At 39.2% G+C, this 21,014-nt stretch overlaps 1 protein-coding gene across 1 annotated transcript; it reads right to left on the reverse strand.

Annotated features, from left to right (window-relative positions):
- Window positions 1–7,012: 7,012 nt before the first annotated feature.
- Window positions 7,013–14,983, reverse strand: LOC547854 (gag-protease polyprotein; the record flags this gene model as incomplete). The annotated part of the gene is given in 2 exon segments (NM_001248231.2): window positions 7,013–7,316; window positions 12,918–14,983. Coding segments are annotated over 2 exon segments (1,923 nt in total). The 5' UTR covers window positions 14,754–14,983.
- Between the last annotated feature and the right edge of the window lie 6,031 nt (window positions 14,984–21,014).

Genomic DNA, 21,014 nt, shown 5'->3' on the forward strand with positions numbered 1-21,014 from the left:
AGCTTAAATCCTTGTGCTTTTTTGGTGCCCAAAATAGGTATTATTAGGCACCAAGTCCCTAAAATAGGTGGTATAATAAATGTTTTGAGTGGTGCAACCCTCTTTTGTAAAATCACTCATGTACCTAACATCTTCACGGTGTGTGTACATAGGGACCCATTAGGTAGGTTTGTTCTTATTTTTAGTTTCAATACAAACTTAGGTACTCATATGGGACACCTTAGGTTTGTCATAATTTTTGGTAGGAATAATCAATATGAAAATACAGAAAAAGGTATGTTTTATTGCGTTACTTTTCTTTATTTTTCAAATAGTGATCGAGGGATTCCCATGAACCCTAAGAGAATAAAGGTCATTCCTGAGTGGCCCACTCCACCAAGTATAAGAAAAATTTGGGGCTTCCATGACTTAACAAACTTTCACCAAAGGTTTGTCCCATATTTTTCTATACTTGTAGCACCACTCATTGAGTTGGTGAGGAACCATGTTCCTTCATAGGAAGATGCCCAGGAAATAGGTTTTCAGACCTTAACTTACTTCAACATACCAAACACTACTAATACATATGTTTTTGTTCTTTTTACAGGTGTCGATGGAAGGAGCCCAGAGTATGAAGAACCTCGGGATTTGAGGTCAAATCCTTTCCAAGGTGGAGGGAATGATGCAATCCTACCCCGCAAAGGCATTGGATAGAAGACTCCAGGTAGATTGTGCCAGAGATCCAAGGGAAGGCCCTAGGTTTCTCATGAGCCTTAGGGTAGATTTTGAGCCCATGGGCTAAATATGAGTCCACTTATCTTTGTAAATATTAAAATAGGTTTTTCCTTCGTTTGGGCCTTGTATTTTGGCCATTCTAGTAGTATAGGGTTTTAGGCTTGTATTTCGAGGCATTTTGAGTAGTACTTGTAGTAGGGACTTTTTTTTATTTTTTCATGTATTTTTTCATGGGGGTGAGCTTATCTATTATAGGGGGTGAGTAGCTGAGCTCTAGCTTCTCTTCTTAAGGAGGTGAACTTAGTTATTAGAAAGGTGTGTGTACCTAAGCTCTAGCTTCTTTAGGAATCTTCTCAAGGAGGTGAGCTTAGTTATGAGAGGGGTGTGTGTAGCTAAGCTCTAGCTTCCCAAGGAAGTTATCTCAAAGAAGCTTCTCAAGGAAGTTTTCTCAAGAAAGCTTCTCAAGGAAGCTACCTAGTCTATAAATAGAAGCATGTGTAACACTTGTTGTAACTTTGATGAATGAGAGTCTTGTGAGACATAACTCAAAGTTCAACTTCTCTCCCTTTTTCTTCCTTCAATTTCGTGCTCCCCCCTCTCTCTTTCTCTCCCTCTTTCTTTTCCTCCATTGAAGCCTCCTCTCCAAGCTTCTTATCCAAGGCTCATCTTGGTGGTGAAGCTCCTTCTTCCATGGCTTATTCCCTAGTGGATGGCGCCTCCTCTCACCTCTTCTCCTTTGTCTTCCGCTGCATCTCCATGATGGAAAACCACCATTAAAGGACCTCATTGAAGCTCAAAGATCCAGCCTCCATAGAAGCTCCACAAGCAAGCCTCCATCATTCTCTCTCTTTCTCCAGAAAATTCCAGCAGCTCCCTTTTCTTCCTCCACGTTGCTTTTTCTTTCTTTTCTTCTCCACCATTGTTGTCTCTCTTGAAGCTCCAAATTCCTCTTCATTTCCACACCAAATTGCAAGGAAAAGCTGTTTTTGGAGTCTAGGAGCCTACCTCTACTTCGTGGGACCTTCAATTTCAGGTAAGGGTGGACTTCTTCTCACTTGAAATCTGTGGGTGTTAGGTTCTTGGGAGCTATAATGGGTAGTTCTACTAGGTTATTTCTTTAGGGTAGTTGTTTGCGAAGGAAATTGTTGTATTTATGCTAAACTTGACATGTTTGATGTAAGCAAAAACTGCCCATGTTGATTTAGAGTTCAATAATGATGCTTTGGGATATATGTATGCTTAAAATGTAGATAGAAAACTGGTAGAGAGGATGGGGAGAGTTAACTTAGAGTTAAATGTGAGAATGGTAGTGTTGTAGGTAGAAAAGTGTGAGATTTTGAGGTTTTAGAAAGTCAAATTTGGGGTTAGAGGAAGTTTGAGTTTAAAGTGAGTTGATTCTAGTTTAGAATGTCAATTAGGACTTGTAGGAAAACTTGGACAGAGCAAATGAGTAAAATGAGTAACAAATGTGAAAGAAAAGAGCCATTTATAGTGTAAGTTGGGGTTGAGAGGTCAAATTTTGAATAGGTGGAGATTTTACCTTCAAATCAGTTTGAGCAAGTCTAAATCAATGTTATAGACTTGATGAAGATGAGAGTTTACCCCAAAATCACCCAATTTTCATTTTCACTTTTCAAACCTTGAAAATTCACTAAATTTGGTGGGTTTTGGATACCTATGTTTTGCTTTACCTTGGTTTGAAGTTTGTTTTTGGCTTGAACATGATTTATACATGATTTAGGACTTGTAGGATCCAGTTTGAGTGGAATTGGATGCATGTAAGCTTGATTTCAAAAATCTGCAAAAATATGCAGAAAAGCTGTCAAATTGTGCAGCAAAATCTGCCAATTATGCAGAAAAAAAAATGGTTGTGCAGTGCTAGTTTTCTACTGTCATGGGAAAGGTAGTATATCTCGTGTTCTAGACATTCTTTAGCAGATCCCAATGGTCAAAACTTAGATTTCTGTATTAGGAACCCCAGTTGAATTTTCAAGGCGATCCAATGGTTAAGAAATCGGAACGAAGAGGATTTTATTGAGGTATGAGGGTAGGAAAAACTCTGTGGAATTTGAATGAATCTTGTGCAAAGATTTCTTCCTCCACTCTGTTTTTCTTTGTTTAAGGTAGTTTCACGACAAATGGAATTGAATTGTTTGGATATTGTGAAAGCTTGGAGGGGTTGATGGGGACCCAGTGCTGAGAGGAACGAGGAGAAGGGCTACGTAGGTGTGCGTGAGCTCAATTTAAAGGCGGGCAACTGGGGATGGTGTGCTTATGCCTGGGCTTGTGGAAGTGGGATATTTGTTTTGCGCCATTGCCTGATCGCCACCTAGTACCACATATGACGGGTGCTTCATAATCCAATAAGCTCGGTGTGAGAAAGCATGGAAGAGTCAGTCTTCCTACTTTTATTTGTTGACCATAGAGTGGTACCTGGAGATATGTCGCGGGGGTCAAGAGACTTTGGGGACGTCAGGTGGGGTGCTATTGCCCAAAACCAAGCTTGACCAATCCCGACCCACCCTGGGCATAGTCAGCCAGTGAGAACCTGTGACGTACCTAAGCAGGCGAGCTCCTGGCAGTCAACCAATAAAAGAACAAAATTCCACAAAGCAAGGAGGCTTGTGTGGCGGCTGGCCAGCTATCTATCTTGGGTTGTTATCTGCAAAATTCCCTCTGGTAATCAATTACCATTCGTGTGTAATCGATTATAGGGTTTAAAAATTCAAACAGGACGTTCAGTAGCTTCTGGTAATCGATTACCATTTATGTGTAATCGATTACACAGTGTAACTTTTAGGTTCCAATGTGCAGAGGCTGTTGTAATTCGTTTTTGGGCACTGGTAATCGATTACATACTTTGGTAATCGATTACCGGAGAGGAAATCTCTTGAAAAAGACATTTTGACTATGCGTAGTCGTAATGGAACGCATTATATTGCTACCTGTTGTCATACCCTAATTTCGTCCGGGGATTATTATTTGATGATATACAACCTATGATTGGCCGCTTAGAGATACTTGGCACCCTTTGTTGCACAATATGTGAAGTCCCGAGACGTGCCGAAAATCAAAAGGAAGTAGGCTTACGCGGTCCGTGAAAATTCCGTAAGGTGACGGAAATCGAAAGGAGGTGTTTTTCGCAATCCATGAGTTTTCATAACTTTTTCGAAAGCTAAAAAAGAGTAAATACATAATCCGTAAGGTTTCCTAACGTTACGGAAAAAGAATTACCAAAAAAGGTAAAGGGGGTGCATTTAGTAAAAAGGGGGTACAAATAGAAATCAGGCCCACTTGGGCCTTCCAGATTCTTCCTCCAGAAGGTTGTTGCTTGTGGAGGAAGCAACCTTGCTCGCCTGGGCGAGCTGGGTGGCAAGCTCCTCCCCTATTTTGCTATAAATAGGGGGAGGAATGAAGGGAGAAGGGGTTCAGCCTTCTTGGCACTTCTTATTCTCTCGAAATTGCTGAGAAAAATTGTTTCCGTGAAGAAAATCCAAGCCGAGGCGCTTCCGTAATGTTTTCGTGAGTAATTACACGAAGATTTTCAACCGTTCTTCGACATTTATCGTTCGTTCTTCGTTTTCTTCAGTCTTCAACTGGTAAGTACCCCAAACCGAGCTTTTCAATTCATTCTATGTACCCGTGGTGGTCCACATTTTGTTTCATGTATTTTTATTCTCGTTTTCATTCGCTTTCTATACCCCCTTTTGACGTGCTTCAGCCATTTATTTAAGTCATTTCGCGCCTAATCTAAAAATAAAATAAATTTCCACCGATCATTTGATTTGTATCATCCGTTGATTTCTGTTAAAATGAATTCCAACCGTTCGGTCGTGCCGTAACCACGTTGGAAATCAAAAAAGAGGTAAAATAATAATATAATAATAAAAAAATATCTTTTAGTAAAATGAAGCGAAAAAAAATCAATCGGACATTTTTTCTTTGGGATTTTTCATTCTTAATAGAATTGACTAATAACTAAAGTGAAATTAAGGCTAAAATCAACTCGCCTAGTCAAGCTCGTCCACAAAAAAATCACTAAAAAGGGTTTGAAAGTTTATCATCTCAGTTTTCCTTATCAAGTAAATGGATCATTTTTAAGGTCCAATGCCTTAAAATGATTACCTTTCAAGTAAAAAGAATCGCTTGATTCACTCTTAAGAAAGAACTACGTAGGTCTGATTTCCTCTTCGATGGAGGGTACGTAGGAGCAAAAGCCCCGCTTTTGTCGACCTCAAAAAATAAAAAGAAATAAAAGTTAAGGTAATACAATTTCCACAATTCTAAAAAATAGGTTGTTGTCCTTTGAGACAAAAGTGAGAGGTGCTAATACTTCCTCAAACGTAAATACAACTCCCGAACTTAGAATTTTCATTTTTGACCAGTTTCCTTTGGTTTTTCTGACGTTTTCCACAAATAAACGTTGGTGGCGACTCCGCGCATCTTTCCTCCTTTGGAAAGCGCACCCGTGAGCCTCGCCTCGCTTGCCCGCAAAAGGGCACGTTGCGACACCTGTGTAGTTAGATTTCTTGTGAAAGAGTATACCCTCCTTCTTTTATCTCTTGTAGATCGCGATGGCAGCGCAGTTGATCCATGATCGCGTTGTGATGGAGTGCCTAGAGGGTGTTTGGGAGACCCTCAAAGGCAAGGAGAGGTGCCAATTCCGTGGCACAATTCGAGTCACTGCTACTTCGCTAGTACATCCGGAGCAACCCGCACGCACTTTTCAGCAGTCTGTGGAGTGGATACTACCTACACCTACTCCATATCGACTAGTTGAGCCTGTTCAATTGATTGAGGTGTCATCATCTGAAGAGGATCTTGAAGAGGACCCAGAAGAGCTACCTCCTGAACCTGCTATGGACGCCCCTGACTTACCAGAGGGTGATGAGGACCCGCTCCTTGATGTTGATTCTCCAGAGGATATTATGTCAGCATCTGAGGTAGACTCTACAGAGGAGAGCGGCCCTGGAGGGACAGCGAATAGTGACGACTCTTCATCATAGCAGACGGCTCCTTAGATTAGGCGTACGTATTTTTTGTGGGTGGGTGTATCCAGTTCATATTGCTAGGTTTACTCTTTTGATTTTTGGGTGGGCAGACCTCTTGTATAGAAAATTTTGATGATTGTATATATTGTGGCTGAAGCCACCACAGTTGTTACCTTTGCTCTGGATGTCACTGTGCTATTTTGCAAACTCTCATATTTTGGACAGTTTTTAATGATGAAAGCAATTATGTTTTATCTTGTTATTGGAAAAAGAAATGCTAACGAACTTTATTTGAAAAGACTTTACTGACCACACCTTATTATTTCTCACATGACGACCTAAAATGATGGCTGGTATATTTTTTTAAAGGGAAAAATAGTTTGGAGGTTATGAGTGATCAGAAAGAAATGAATCTGAATAGAGTTGTGAACTGACCATTCAGGAGTCTATAGTGATAATTTTCCTTTTGAAATTAATTACCGTGAAATGAATAACAGTGCAAAAAAAAAAGAGAAAGGAAAAAAAAATTTCCCATGGTTTTTGCTATTTAATTTATTACTATTAAACCAATCATTATTTAGTGAAATTCTGATACCAATGACAGATGTCGTACCGGATGTCACGACATCACGCTTCAGAACATGCAGATTATGTTTGACTATATGAACAGATTAAACAAGTAACTAACACAAGAGAATTGTTAACCCAGTTCGGTGCAACCTCACCTACATCTGGGGGCTACCAAGCCAGGGAGGAAATCCACTAAAATAGTGTTAGTTCAAGGTCTAACAGCCACTGTTTACAACCTTCTCACCTAACCACTACCCGTGCAACCTCTACCTAAGAGCCACTCTTAGATATGAGAACCCCTCTCACTCCCTCTCAAACACTCTCCCGTGTTTACAAATAAATCAAAGACACACCAGAGATTGCTCTCTGAACAAAAGAGATCAACTCTACACACTAGAGATCAACTCTACACACTAGAGATCAACTCTACACACTCAGGTCCAACACTTGATGTTAGGGTACCATCAAGGTGGCTCACAAAACACTCAAGTCCCAAAACTCACAAAATAACTCTTCGATCCCGGACTTGGTACAGAACTCGTGCAGCCTTCATGTTTATATAGCAGTGTGCGTATCTGGGCTGCAACAACTTGTGCTGGAGGAGATCTATCATTCTTCTGAAAAATCTGCACTTAAAGATCTAAAAGATACAGTTTAATCTTTTAGCTTTTATCTTTAATCTTTAATCCCTGAACGAACTCTTCTAGTTTGTAATTCGAACTTTAATTATCTTTTAATTCGTTCCTAAAGATAGATCGTCTAATCTGTTGCTAACTGCACAATAATCTGTTAAAGATATAACAGATTTATGTGTCCAGTATTTTCGGGCCAGATGTCCTGGACATCGTATCCGACATCGTGGATCCTGCAGCTTCACTTCTTTTATCTTGCCTTGTGCATTGTGCAGCAACTCCAGTATTTTCGGGCAGGATGTCCTGGACATTGTATCCGACATCGTGGATCCTGCAGCTTCAATTCTTCATTTGACATTTTATCTTGCCTTGTGCATTGTGCAGCCCGATCTTATTCCTTGACATAACGTTGGACATCATGTGCAGCAACTCCAGCTTTCCTTCATTGTCTAAGTGCTTATGTTTTAACAAAATCTTAGCCAATCTTTTTAAAACTCAGTAGAGCTAAGCACTAACAATCTCCCCCTTTGGCAAATTTTGTCTAAAACATACTTAGACACTTCCTGAGTAGGTATGAGCAGTTATGCAAGTGGGATCAGCAACTTTCATTATCAGAGTAATCAAGCACAGCGGTATCTGTAGTGGTGACAGCAAATTTCTGCAAGTTGCAAGTCGTTTCCAGGATGTCAAGACATCTCACGTGACATCAGCTTTCTGCTCCCCCTGTCTCCATGCTCCTACTGCAGCATCTTCTATCAGCTACTAGTCTTTTCCAGGATGTCAAGACATCTCATGTGACATCAGTCATCAGCAGCAGCAGTCTCCCCTCAAAATCATATACATACAACTCCCCCTCAAAATCATGAATCATGCATACATCGTATCCTACTTCTATACATCGTATCAATCATGCATAATACATAATACTATTACTCCCCCTTTTAAGACAGAATTTGACAAAAGTAGAATGCATGAACTTAAGGTGCAAATAGTACAGACCAATAGCAAATCAATTGTTCAAGGCACATGCCCCTATAGCTAGTAAGAGTAAAAAGCAAAAATAAAGGTCTCATGATCATGGGGTGGCTTCAGAATCATCATCTTCTGATTCAGTATCCTCTGCTGCATCTTCCTCTTCCTCAGCTGCTTCTTCTTCTTCCTCAGCTGCTTCACCATCATCAATGCCACTGTCTGAGAGTCTTTTGATCAGGCGTTCCAGCTCCATTTTCTTCTCTGTGTTGGCTTTGATGGTTGCTTCCAGCACCTTGCATGTGTCCTTGAGTTCAGCAATCAAAGCATCCTTGGACACAGCACCTGAAGCAGCAGCTTTCCCTGATGTCGAGACAATGTCTGGGACATGTGTCCCCTCAAACAGTTTGTAATGCAGGGATAGAGGAGATTCTCTCTTCATCACAGAGTCAGTATAGTTTAAAATATTGGGATGTTGACTCAACATAATGCCACATAATACAGTTGGGAAGGCAATGGGTAATTTGACAGCAAAGGATTCTGAATGCTTAACAGTTTGATCAAATATATAGTTTCCAAAATTAAATTTGGACTTGGTTCCAACAGCATACAGAAATTTACCCAAACCTGTGGCAACAGTGGAAGTATGATTGGTGGGTACCCAGTTTGCAGCGCCAATCCTGTGCAGGATTGCATACTTCACACTTAGCTTCCCTGCAGAAAGCTTCCCTTTCTTTGGCCAATGCTGGACTTGTTTGGCAGTGATTTCCTTGGCAATTTGATGCTCAGAGACAGTAATATCCACCACTCCATCTGTTGGTCTGCCCAGGTATTTGTTGATTACAGCAGGAGAGAATCTAACACACTTTCCTCTGACAAACACTCTTTGATACTCATCACTCTTTCTGTTTGTTATGTCAGAGGGAATGTTGACAATGAATTCCCTGACTAGACTTTCATAGCAGTCTCCCAACTTGGTGACAGTTTTCAGCAGTCCAGCAGCCTTGATGAGGTCCATGATCTCCTTGCAATCCAAGGCAGCTCTTCCCAGTTCTCTTTCCAAGGCAAGTCTGCGTTGATACACAAATTTCCACCTTTCAGCATTGCCAATGGAGTGGAATGAGATGTTGTCCAATGGTGCATCAGGGACATTTCCAGGCACCTTTTTCCCTGAAGTCTTGGCCTTCTTGATGTCGGGAACATCTAGTTCGACATCATCATCAGAATCAGATGAGGAAATTTCTTTCCTCTTCTTGGAAGGGATTGCAACTTTGCTCCGTCTGGATGTGGTAGGAGTGATTGGAGTACTCTTCTTCTGTGCCATAGTTTTGATTCGTCCAGACCTCTTAATGGGGGTTTTTCCCTTTCTGCTTTGTAACCTTTCTGCAATGCCAGGTGCCAACCTGTTGGCAATGGGTTCCTCATCAGATTCTACTTCTTCTAGGTCAATGAGGTCACCTGGAGCAGGTTCTGGTGCCCTTGGTGCAGGGGTCTCCTCTGTGGCTTGTTCCTCTTTCTCTGTTGATTCCTCTTTGCTGGGTGAAGAGAGGACTTCAGTATTTGGGGTGGAAGATGTTGGAACATCTTTCTCAGCATCAGGAACAGCAACATCTGGGGTGGGAGATGTTGGAACATCTTCATCAGCATCAGGAACAGAAGCATTTTTCAGAATGTTACTCACAATACTGCGGATCTTCTTATCCATCTCTGTGTCTACTTCCCTAGGACTTGTTGCAAGGCTAGGGTTTTCAGAAATCTTCACTCCCTGTTGTCGTTTGGGGACCAGTTTTTCAGGAACAGGGGCTGAACCAGGAATCATTTGTATGGGCTGGATATTGAATTCAGGTCGTTCCTGGTTTGATGGTGCTTTGGTGGATGAAGGAGATGATGGTACAGAGGGTGAACCAGGAGCTGAAGTTTCTTTTGGTGAGGTAGCCATGGAAATGCAGAGCCTTTGGAATGATTTCGTAAATCTCTGAGAGCTGTTGGGGAATGCTGAAAACGAGATTACCACGAAAATATAAGTTTGAATGAGGAATGTAGAGGGACGTGTGAAGCAACGGTCGAATTTGTTTTGGCTCAGTAGTGAACGTGCTATTAATGTTAAGTGAGACGTTTGAGCACGTTCAGATAGCAGTAGCTGCTATAAATCCTCTAGCAGACAAATGCCCAGCTTGCCCCTCAGTTTTTCAAACTGATTTGCATCCAATGCCTTTGTGAAAATATCTGCTATTTGTTCCTCAGTGTCAACATGCTCCAGTGTGATAACTTTATCATCAACAAGCTCTCTGATATAGTGATGTCTAATGTCAATGTGCTTGGTTCTGCTGTGTTGCACAGGATTTTTAGAAATATTAATAGCACTCAAGTTGTCACAGTATAATGTCATGACATCTTGTTCGACATTGTACTCCTTGAGCATCTGCTTCATCCAAACTAGTTGTGAACAGCTGCTTCCTGCTGCAATATACTCGGCTTCTGCAGTAGATAGGGACACACAGTTCTGCTTCTTGCTGAACCATGAAATAAGATTGGTTCCCAAATAGAAACATCCACCAGAAGTGCTTTTTCTGTCATCTGCACTTCCAGCCCAATCAGCATCACAATACCCAACCAGCAATGAATCTGAACAATGACAGTACATAATCCCATAGTCACTGGTGCCATTTACATATTTCAGAATTCTCTTTACTTGATTCAAGTGACTTATCTTAGGATTGGCTTGATATCTTGCACAAACACCTACTGCATAGGTGATGTCAGGTCTGCTAGCTGTTAAATATAGTAAGCTCCCAATCATGCTTCTGTACAGGCTTTGATCAACACTGGTGCCAGCTTCATCCTTTGACAGCTTCAAGTGAGTAGGTGCAGGTGTTCTTTTATGGCTGGCATTTTCCATCCCAAACTTCTTGACAATGTTCTTTGCATACTTGCTTTGTGAGAGGAATATGGAGTCTTCCATCTGCTTCACTTGGAGTCCCAGAAAATAAGTCAGCTCTCCAACAAGACTCATCTCAAATTCAGATTGCATCTGTTGGACAAAATGTCGAAGCATCTCATTCGACATCCCTCCAAACACAATGTCATCAACATATATATGTGCTATCATCAAGTTTTCAGCATCTTGTTTGACAAAGAGAGTCTTATCAATTCCTCCCTTTCTATACCCTTGCTGAGTAAGGAACTCTGTTAGCCTTTCATACCAAGCTCTTGGAGCTTGCTTCAATCCATAGAGAGCCTTCTTGAGCCTGTATACATGATCTGGATGAGTTGGATCTACAAATCCCTTTGGCTGCTCCACATAGGCTTCTTCATTCAGGTATCCATTCAGAAACGCGCTCTTCACATCCATTTGGTACAGCTTGAATTTGAGGATGCACGCTACACCAAGTAACAATCTGATGGACTCAAGTCTAGCAACTGGGGCAAAATTTTCATCAAAGTCTACACCTTCAATCTGAGTGTAGCCTTGAGCAACAAGTCTGGCCTTGTTTCTGGTTATAACACCTTCTTCATTGGTTTTGTTCTTGAAGATCCACTTGGTGCCAATCACATTAGTTCCCTCGGGTCTAGGAACTAGCTCCCAGACTTCATTCCTTTTGAATTGCTCCAATTCTTCTTGCATAGCATTGATCCAGAACTCATCAGTCAGTGCCTCTTTCACATTCTTGGGCTCAATTTTGGAGACAAAGCATGAATTGGAGACAATCTCAATCTCCCTTGATCTTGTAGTGACCCCTCTGTTTGGGTCTCCTATAATCAGCTCCTTGGGGTGCATCTTCTGGATTCTAATGGAGGGTCTCTTGTCAGGTTGATTGATGTTTGGTTCATCAGTAGCAGAATCAGAGTTTTCTGCATTTTCTGCACTTTTAGCTGTATCTGCTACATTGTCTCCCGATGTTCTGACATCTTCTTCGACATCCTTCTTTCTTGTTGGAGTTAGATCATCAACAACCACATTGATGGATTCCATCACAGTTCTGGTTCTAGAATTGAATACTCTATATGCTCTGCTGTTTGTAGAGTATCCCAGGAATATTCCTGCATCACTCTTGGGATCCATCTTTCTCCTTTGCTCTCTATCTGCCAAGATGTAACATGGACTTCCAAAGATGTGGAAGTGCTTGACAGTTGGCTTCCTCCCTTTCCAGATTTCATACAGTGTGGTTGGAGTCCCTCTTCTAAGTGTGACTCTGTTGTGGATGTAGCATGCTGTGTTCATGGCTTCAGCCCAGAGATTATAGGGAAGTTCTTTGGCATGAAGCATGACCCTAGCAGCTTCTTGCAAAGTCCTGTTTTTCCTTTCAACTATGCCATTTTGTTGTGGTGTAATGGCTGCAGAGAACTCATGAGTGATGCCTTCAGATGTGCAATATTCAGTAAACTTGCTGTTTTCAAACTCTCTGCCATGGTCACTCCTGATTCTCTTGATGACACAATCTTTTTCTCTTTGAAGTCTCAGACTCAACTCCTTGAATACTTCAAGGGTGTCTGATTTTTCTCTGATAAAGTTGACCCAGGTAAATCTGGAGAAATCATCCACAACAACATAGGCATACCTCTTTCCTCCAAGGCTTTCAACTTGCATAGGCCCCATCAAGTCCATGTGAAGTAGTTCCAGCACCCTTGAAGTGGTCTGATGTTGAAGCTTCTGGTGGGACATCTTGACTTGCTTTCCAATCTGACATTCACCACAGATTCTGCCTTCTTCTATTTTCAGATTGGGAATGCCTCTAACAGCGCCTTTGTCAATGATTTTCTTCATGCCTCTTAAGTGCAGATGTCCAAATCTTTGATGCCATATTTTGACTTCATCTTCTTTGGAGACTAGACATGTGGAGGAGTAACTGGTTTCTTGAGGTGTCCATAGGTAACAGTTGTCCTTTGATCTGCTGCCCTTCATTAGAACTTCACTCTTCTCATTTGTCACCAAGCATTCTGACTTTGTGAAGTTTACATTGAATCCTTCATCACACAACTGACTGATGCTGATCAAGTTTGCAGTCAGTCCCTTCACCAGCAGTACTTTGTCCAGACTAGGAAGTCCATCATGGACTAGCTTTCCCATTCCAGTGATCTTTCCTTTAGAGCCATCTCCAAATGTCACATAGCTAGTGGAGCAGGGTTCAATGTTCACCAGAAATTCTTTGACTCCTGTCATGTGTCTGGAACAGCCGCTATCTAGGTACCAATCTTCCTTAGCTGATGCTCTAAGTGAAGTATGAACAACAAGACTGACAATCTTGTGTTTTGGAACCCACATCATCTTCCTTCTGCTGCTGCTACTTTGAGTTCCATGATGTGGATGGCCATGTAGATGATAGCAAAAGGGCTTTATGTGACCATACTTGCCACAGTAGTGACACCTCCACTTCTTTCTTTTACTCTTTTTCTGCTGCGTTCCATGATGTCGAGACCGATGTTGTGACATCGTGGCTCCAGTGCTGATTTTGGCAGGAACAAATTCTGTCATGGTTATTCTGCCAGCAGATTTATGATTAAACCCAAGTCCTCTCTGGTTTCCAACATTCTTCCCAAGCTGTAGCACCTCATCAAGCATATCTGAGCCTTTATTCAGCATCTTTATTGATTTTGTCATGTTTTCCAGTTTAGAGTTCAGAAAACCAACTTCTCCTTTAAGCTCAGAGATCTCCTCTTCATGTGCCTCCTTCTCAGCCTCCAGATTTGCAATGACCTTCTTCAGTTGTGCTTCTTGCTGAAGAATCTTCTCACTTTTGATGCATAGTTCTCTATAGGATGTAGCAAGCTCATCAAAAGTGATTTCACTGTCTGTATCACTTGAATCTTCAGCAGATTCAAATCTCCCAGTGAGTGCATTCACATCTCTGTCAGAATCACTTTCTTGTTCACTCTCTGTATCATCAGACCGACATACAGAAAGTCCTTTCCTCTGCTTCTTGAGATGAGTGGGACATTCAGCTTTGATGTGTCCATAGCCTTCACACCCATGGCATTGAAATCCTTTGCTGTGACTGGGCTTTTCATCTGACCTTTTCTGGTATTCACTACCTTTCCTGATGTCGAAAGGGATGTTCCGGACATGTGGTTTCTGCCTCCTGTCCATTCTGTTCAGCACTTTGTTGAACTGTTTTCCAAGGAGCACAACTGCATTAGTCAGACCTTCATCTGTATCCAGGTCATACTCATCTTCTTCTCCTTCATCATTGGACACGAACGCCAGATTCTTGCTCTTCTTTTCAGTCCTATCCGAGAGTCCTAGCTAAAAGGTTTGAAGGGAACCAATGAGTTCATCTACTCTCAGGTTGCAAATGTCTTGGGCCTCCTCTATTGCAGTGACTTTCATGTCAAATCTCTTAGGCAAGGATCTGAGGATCTTTCTCACCAGCTTTTCATCAGTCATTCTTTCTCCCAAGGCAGTGCAAGCATTGGCAATTTCAAGAATGTTCATGTGAAAGTCATGAATACACTCTTCCTCCTTCATCTTCAGATTTTCGAATTTTGTGGCCAATAGTTGCAATCTGGACATCTTCACTTTGGAGGTTCCTTCATGAGTGGTTTTCAGGATCTCCCATGCATCCTTGGCCACTGTGCATGTGTTGATCAGTCTGAAGATATTCTTGTCAACTCCATTGAATAGAGCATTCAAAGCTTTGGAGTTTCCAAGTGCCAATTCGTCTTCTTCTTTAGTCCAGTCTTCTTCTGGCTTCAATCCATCAGTGGGCTTTCCTTCTGTGTCCAGCATCTTGGGATGTTCCCAGTCTTTGATGACAGCTTTCCAGGTTCTGCTATCCAGTGATTTGAGGAAGGCCACCATCCTTGCTTTCCAGTATTCATAGTTGGTTCCATCCAGAATTGGTGGTCTGTTCACTGGTCCTCCTTCTTTCTCCATGTTCATCAGAATTTATCTCCCTAGATCTCACTCAGTGAATTCGAGTGCCTGCTCTGATACCAATTGAAATTCTGATACCAATGACAGATGTCGTACCGGATGTCACGACATCACGCTTCAGAACATGCAGATTATGTTTGACTGTATGAACAGATTAAACAAGTAACTAACACAAGAGAATTGTTAACCCAGTTCGGTGCAACCTCACCTACATCTGGGGGCTACCAAGCCAGGGAGGAAATCCACTAAAATAGTGTTAGTTCAAGGTCTAACAGCCACTGTTTACAACCTTCTCACCTAACCACTACCCGTGCAACCTCTACCTAAGAGCCACTCTTAGATATGAGAACCCCTCTCACTCCCTCTCAAACACTCTCCCGTGTTTACAAATAAATCAAAGACACACCAGAGATTGCTCTCTGAACAAAAGAGATCAACTCTACACACTAGAGATCAACTCTACACACTAGAGATCAACTCTACACACTCAGGTCCAACACTTGATGTTAGGGTACCATCAAGGTGGCTCACAAAACACTCAAGTCCCAAAACTCACAAAATAACTCTTCGATCCCGGACTTGGTACAGAACTCGTGCAGCCTTCATGTTTATATAGCAGTGTGCGTATCTGGGCTGCAACAACTTGTGCTGGAGAAGATCTATCATTCTTCTGAAAAATCTGCACTTAAAGATCTAAAAGATACAGTTTGATCTTTTAGCTTTTATCTTTAATCTTTAATCCCTGAACGAACTCTTCTAGTTTGTAATTCAAACTTTAATTATCTTTTAATTCGTTCCTAAAGATAGATCGTCTAATCTGTTGCTAACTGCACAATAATCTGTTAAAGATATAACAGATTTATGTGTCCAGTATTTTCGGGCCAGATGTCCTGGACATCGTATCCGACATCGTGGATCCTGCAGCTTCACTTCTTTTATCTTGCCTTGTGCATTGTGCAGCAACTCCAGTATTTTCGGGCAGGATGTCCTGGACATTGTATCCGACATCGTGGATCCTGCAGCTTCAATTCTTCATTTGACATTTTATCTTGCCTTGTGCATTGTGCAGCCCGATCTTATTCCTTGACATAACGTTGGACATCATGTGCAGCAACTCCAGCTTTCCTTCATTGTCTAAGTGCTTATGTTTTAACAAAATCTTAGCCAATCTTTTTAAAACTCAGTAGAGCTAAGCACTAACATTTAGAAACACCACAAAACCAAACTTATTACTTCTTGACAACAACATAGTGTGATCTGATGAATGACAACTTTTTTGTCTGCTTAGGTATAAGAAATACCAACTTCAAGATTTTAGTTTTGGGTTTCTCAAAGAGGTAACACTTTTGTCGGACATACTGGTCGACTTCAGAGCTAGTGGAAAACACCCTTTATGCATATGAGTGGTCCATTGTATGCTACCTTTATGTTTTAATTTTATAGACCTTTATTCCGACGAAGATCAAGAATTCACTATGTTATCATAATAATTTTTAGATATTTGGTTGAATTGCACTTATACAATTTTTAAGCAGGCTATTGGTAGTTGGCCTGTAATCAGTGAATGATTTTTAAGATGGCCTGTAATAAAACAGGGTGGTGACTTTTTGAGAGAATGCAATATCAAATCATTCACTGCCTTCAAAATAAAATCCAAAACCACACCAGTTATAATGCTCGTGTGGATGTCTCTCCATGATTTTTATCAGTATGATTAGAGGCCAGCCAATCATGTAGGTGACTGTCAAAGAAGGCATGTGAATTGTGAAGGCAAGTCTTTTTTTAATAGGAGACTCTGTTTTCTTTTTGTTTTGATTTTTTTTGTGTGTTTCTTCCAATTGTTGTGTGTATGATGATTAGGAAATGATTTGATTTGAGAATTATTTGCACTTGCAGGTGAACAGCATTGGAAAATTGTATTCGTTTACATAAACAGGATGAATTAGGTGACTTTTTTCTTTTCTTTGCTCCAAATTATGTAGTAGTACAATGTTAATGTACTTTTGGTTCTAGACTAGAGTGTAGATAAATTAGTTTAGTATGTATTGTCTGGATGGTTCTTAATCTTACATATTATCATTAATTCATTTTTAAATTTTATAGCTTATCATTAATATATAATAGATATAAATAAAAATGTAATTAATATTATATTAAAAAAATAAATGATAATTATTTTATGAAGTAAATTTTTTTCTTACACAAAAATTATATGAGGACATAAGGAGTAATAATTATATGAGATGGAGCATTGGATTGCATGGATCTCTCTTTATTTTATTGTTATAGACTATGAGAGGATATTAATAATATTGCATTACGTACTAATATGAGTGTTTGGGAAGAGCTATGGCCCATGAGAGAACAAGGTGTCATTGAAGATAAGCTCCCACTCAAGTCGATGAAATGACCCAACTTATGCACCAATTCACTGTCACCATAGACTAATATAATTAACACTGCAAGCTGCAAGCTCAAATATTAATAAAATGGAAGCTAAAATTAATCATTATTTAACATATCTTCTAAGCAAGGATGCTTTAAAGGAGGTGCAACAAGGCCACCAATTCAAGCTAAATAAGTACCTAGCTTCAAAATGAAATATGTGAGACATTTATGATTATCTATTTTTGTTTTAAGTAATACGAAGGTGAGAATATTTATTAGAAGTTTATAAAATAGTATTTTGGAGTATGTTTTATTTCAAAATGAAATATATGTTCCCTAGTTTAAGTCATTCAGATCCTCTCACATTTTAAGCAGTTGTTGTATTCTCAACATGAGAGGATGGAAAAGTTGACTAATCATATAGTCAAACCTACAACGTTGATTTCCCACTGCATCAATTTTTTCTTCTCTCGCTAGAAAATCAGCTTTCCTGCAAATAAAATAAGATATAGCAAATAATTTTTTTATTATAAAATTTTATTTTATCTCTATTATGCTTTAATTATTTTTTGACTAAAATACTCTTAATTATCTCTTTTTCTCTCTCTCCTATAAAGATTGAAGAAGATGAATAGATTTCCAATAAAATTAAGGATAAATTTAAAAAATACTATAGTTATAGACAAATTTAATGTTAATAATAAAATTCACTAACTTTCTTAATAAATACAAATTAATAAATTATGTCTTATAATTTGGGATGGGGAGAATATATGATATCAAGAATATAAAATCCGTTCAATTATTTTTTAATTATGGTTAGATCATTAAACCTTAAATCATTATTTTCACCCATTTAATTACCTGTCAAGTAAGAATGTTTGTAACTCGGTTTCATTTGATCTTTTATTAAAATTTAATTTCATTTGAATCAGGAATTTCTTTCCACGTGTCTCCGGCACCAATCATGCCCTACATTTGCCAGCCACAGATCAAATTATTCAAATAATTAAAATTTATTATTATGAATAAACAAAATAAAGCATCCTTGTGATTAAGTTTCAGGAAACAAGCTACATGAATTTTCCGAAATTGATAATGTGGAATGCATATTACCTCTTAGTTGTGAATCCATTTTTCTAACTGCTTCTTCAAGTCAGCCAATGTTGGAGTTTCTGTATGCTTAAAATGTTGTGGTGTGCACAGAAGTATTGGCTCTCAGATATCAAAGGTAACTATTCCTAATCCACTTTACTTAAGAGTTTAGAAAGAAAATTTTCACTTTACTAATAAGGAATTTAAACTGAGATCCTTCTTCATTTGTCTACAACAAATTGAGAGACTAATATACCTATACATGTGGAACTTGATTTGATGAGAAAAGAATCAACCACCCTTATATGTCTATACTCATGAAATAATCCGGTGAACTTTACTTTGTTAGGGGTGCATTATTTTGTTTCATTTTTACTGCATTATGTTGTGGGAGTTTGCAGGGCAGCCTTATTCTTAGATTCCATCCCACAACATGTTGTGATATGATATCTTGTGAAATTTAGACAAAAGAAACACTAAAATTAGTGATCTGAGACTAGAAGTGAAAACTTTCCAAATAAGCGAATGATAAGGTTGCACTATAGAACGTAACATCACTAGTGGAAAGCGCGGTTTCTACATCGGTGGAAATCCACATCAAAGACGGTGCATAGACGATGTAGAATGTACAGTCGTTGATAGGCTAAGGTTTCAACAACGTTTGTCAATTGCCCAATGTAGAAAGCCATAATATTCTAAATCGGTGCCAGCATAACGACCGATGTTGAAAGCTTCGGATGAAAATCGGTGGTGCTTCAGGCACAACGTTGAACACGTTCATTCAACATCCTTTGTTAAGCTGTGCCAGATGTAAAACAGTGCATTTTTTAAGTCGTTGCTACGGTTGACCGATGTAGAAATCGCGGGTTTCGTAGACGGTGGAAATCCATGAACGTCTTTGTAAGTTAGTATTTCAACATCGGTACTTACGTCAGCACCGATGTTGAAAGTGGGTTTCGTAGATGGTGGAAACCAGGAACATCTTTGAAAGTTAGTATTTCAACATCGGTGCTTACGTTAGCACCGATGTTGAAAAGGGGTCAACCTACAATTAAAAATTAGTTATTTTTTATTGAATATTTGAAATTTATTAACTAATAATAAAGTTACTTCACACACAGTTGTTGCAACAATACAAATGTAGGTGGCACAGATCACATACCAGTCATTAAGCCAAAAAACTTGGAGGACAAAAGTCAAACACAAACCAAAATAAAGGAATCATAAATGTAATTAAGCCAAAAAAAATCTACTGACAAAAAGTGATATAAATTGAGTTGATTTTTTCTAGATATTTAGGTAAGGCAGCACCCTAGGATTCATATTGTTATGACAGAACACTAGGCACAAATAGCAAATATTAGTGGCACACCTAATTTTGGATTTCCGTCCTGCTTGAGCAACAATTTCAGCTTCTTTTGCTGCATACTGAATTAAATGAGGAGGGGCTCAGTGAGACTAGCAAAACTTAAAAAATGAAACACAATCTTAGTTTTATGAAAGGAAAACACAGAGCATATGCTTCGGAAGACACCAAGTTACCAACACTTTTATGCTTTCACAAACCTTGGGTCTAGCATTTAGAACATTATGAGGAATATTCCATTCCCTAAGCAGACCAGACAAAAGTTCTGAATTTTCTACGCTGCATATGGAAAAAGAATGGAAAATAATCATTCTACATAGCCTCAACTGTAGATAACTGAAAAGCTTATGTGCAAACATATGCAATATATAGCCGACATAAGTAAAGAATCCAAGGTAAATATTTGATTATAACAAGATACAACAAATAAGTATGATGATGATGAGGGAACAGGTGGCTTAATGCCAACAAAGATATGTAAAAAACAGAGCAAGATTTAAAACTATACCCACTGAAAAGACATAAACTAATGTAACAAAAAGAGAAGATGGTTGTTCAGAACCAAATCCCCCAAAAGTTTGTGTATTGTCTAGAAACACTACAAACATGAACGCATCCCTCTCTGGCTTGCCACCTCTAGTAAAAGCTCTGTTGGGCTTGAAACATGGATGAAGCTTTAAGTTGTCCACTGAATTTATACCATTTCAACAATTACACCCACTAAAAGCTTAAGATGTTAGCAATAGACCTAATAATGGTTTATATCTCTAACAATGACACTGATAATTTCTTGCAAAAACTGTGCCATCATAAATAATTTAAAAAATCAATTTTCTTTCAATTGATTGATTTTGAACTCAAAATTCAAGATCATAGAAATATAAATTTTAGCCTGCTCAATATTGATCAACAAATAATAACGTATGGACACACTATAACAATAACAACCAAGATTTATCCCAGTAGGTCAGATTGGCAACATGGATTAATCATCGACATTGAGCTATAATAAAAACTAAACTTCTCAGTGAACGAAGCATTCAAGGTTTTTTCCAATGTCTTAACAATATGGACACTAAAAACATAAAGTTAATGTACAATATATAACATTCAACACTAAACAGATTGTAATTCTTAATTAGTTGTTTATAAAAGCAAAATCATGACAGCAAGGAAGCCTAAATTTGAAGTACAACAAAATATCCATTTTAAATGGTACAAAAGGACAAAACAAGAAAGTTCACAAAACATGTAGCTCTCTAATCCTTGAGCATATCTGTTGACAAGATTCCCATGAAGAAATGGCAAGCATATATGTATGTTCTTCCTTTTTAAATAGAACCTATCATGTGTTTCAGAGCTTTAGGCTCAGAAAGAAGTATTTTGTAATGATCATTTGTTCTGGAAAGAAAGCAAAA

Source organism: Glycine max, chromosome 17, assembly GCF_000004515.6.
Source record: "Glycine max cultivar Williams 82 chromosome 17, Glycine_max_v4.0, whole genome shotgun sequence".
Taxonomy (NCBI): domain Eukaryota; kingdom Viridiplantae; phylum Streptophyta; class Magnoliopsida; order Fabales; family Fabaceae; genus Glycine; species Glycine max.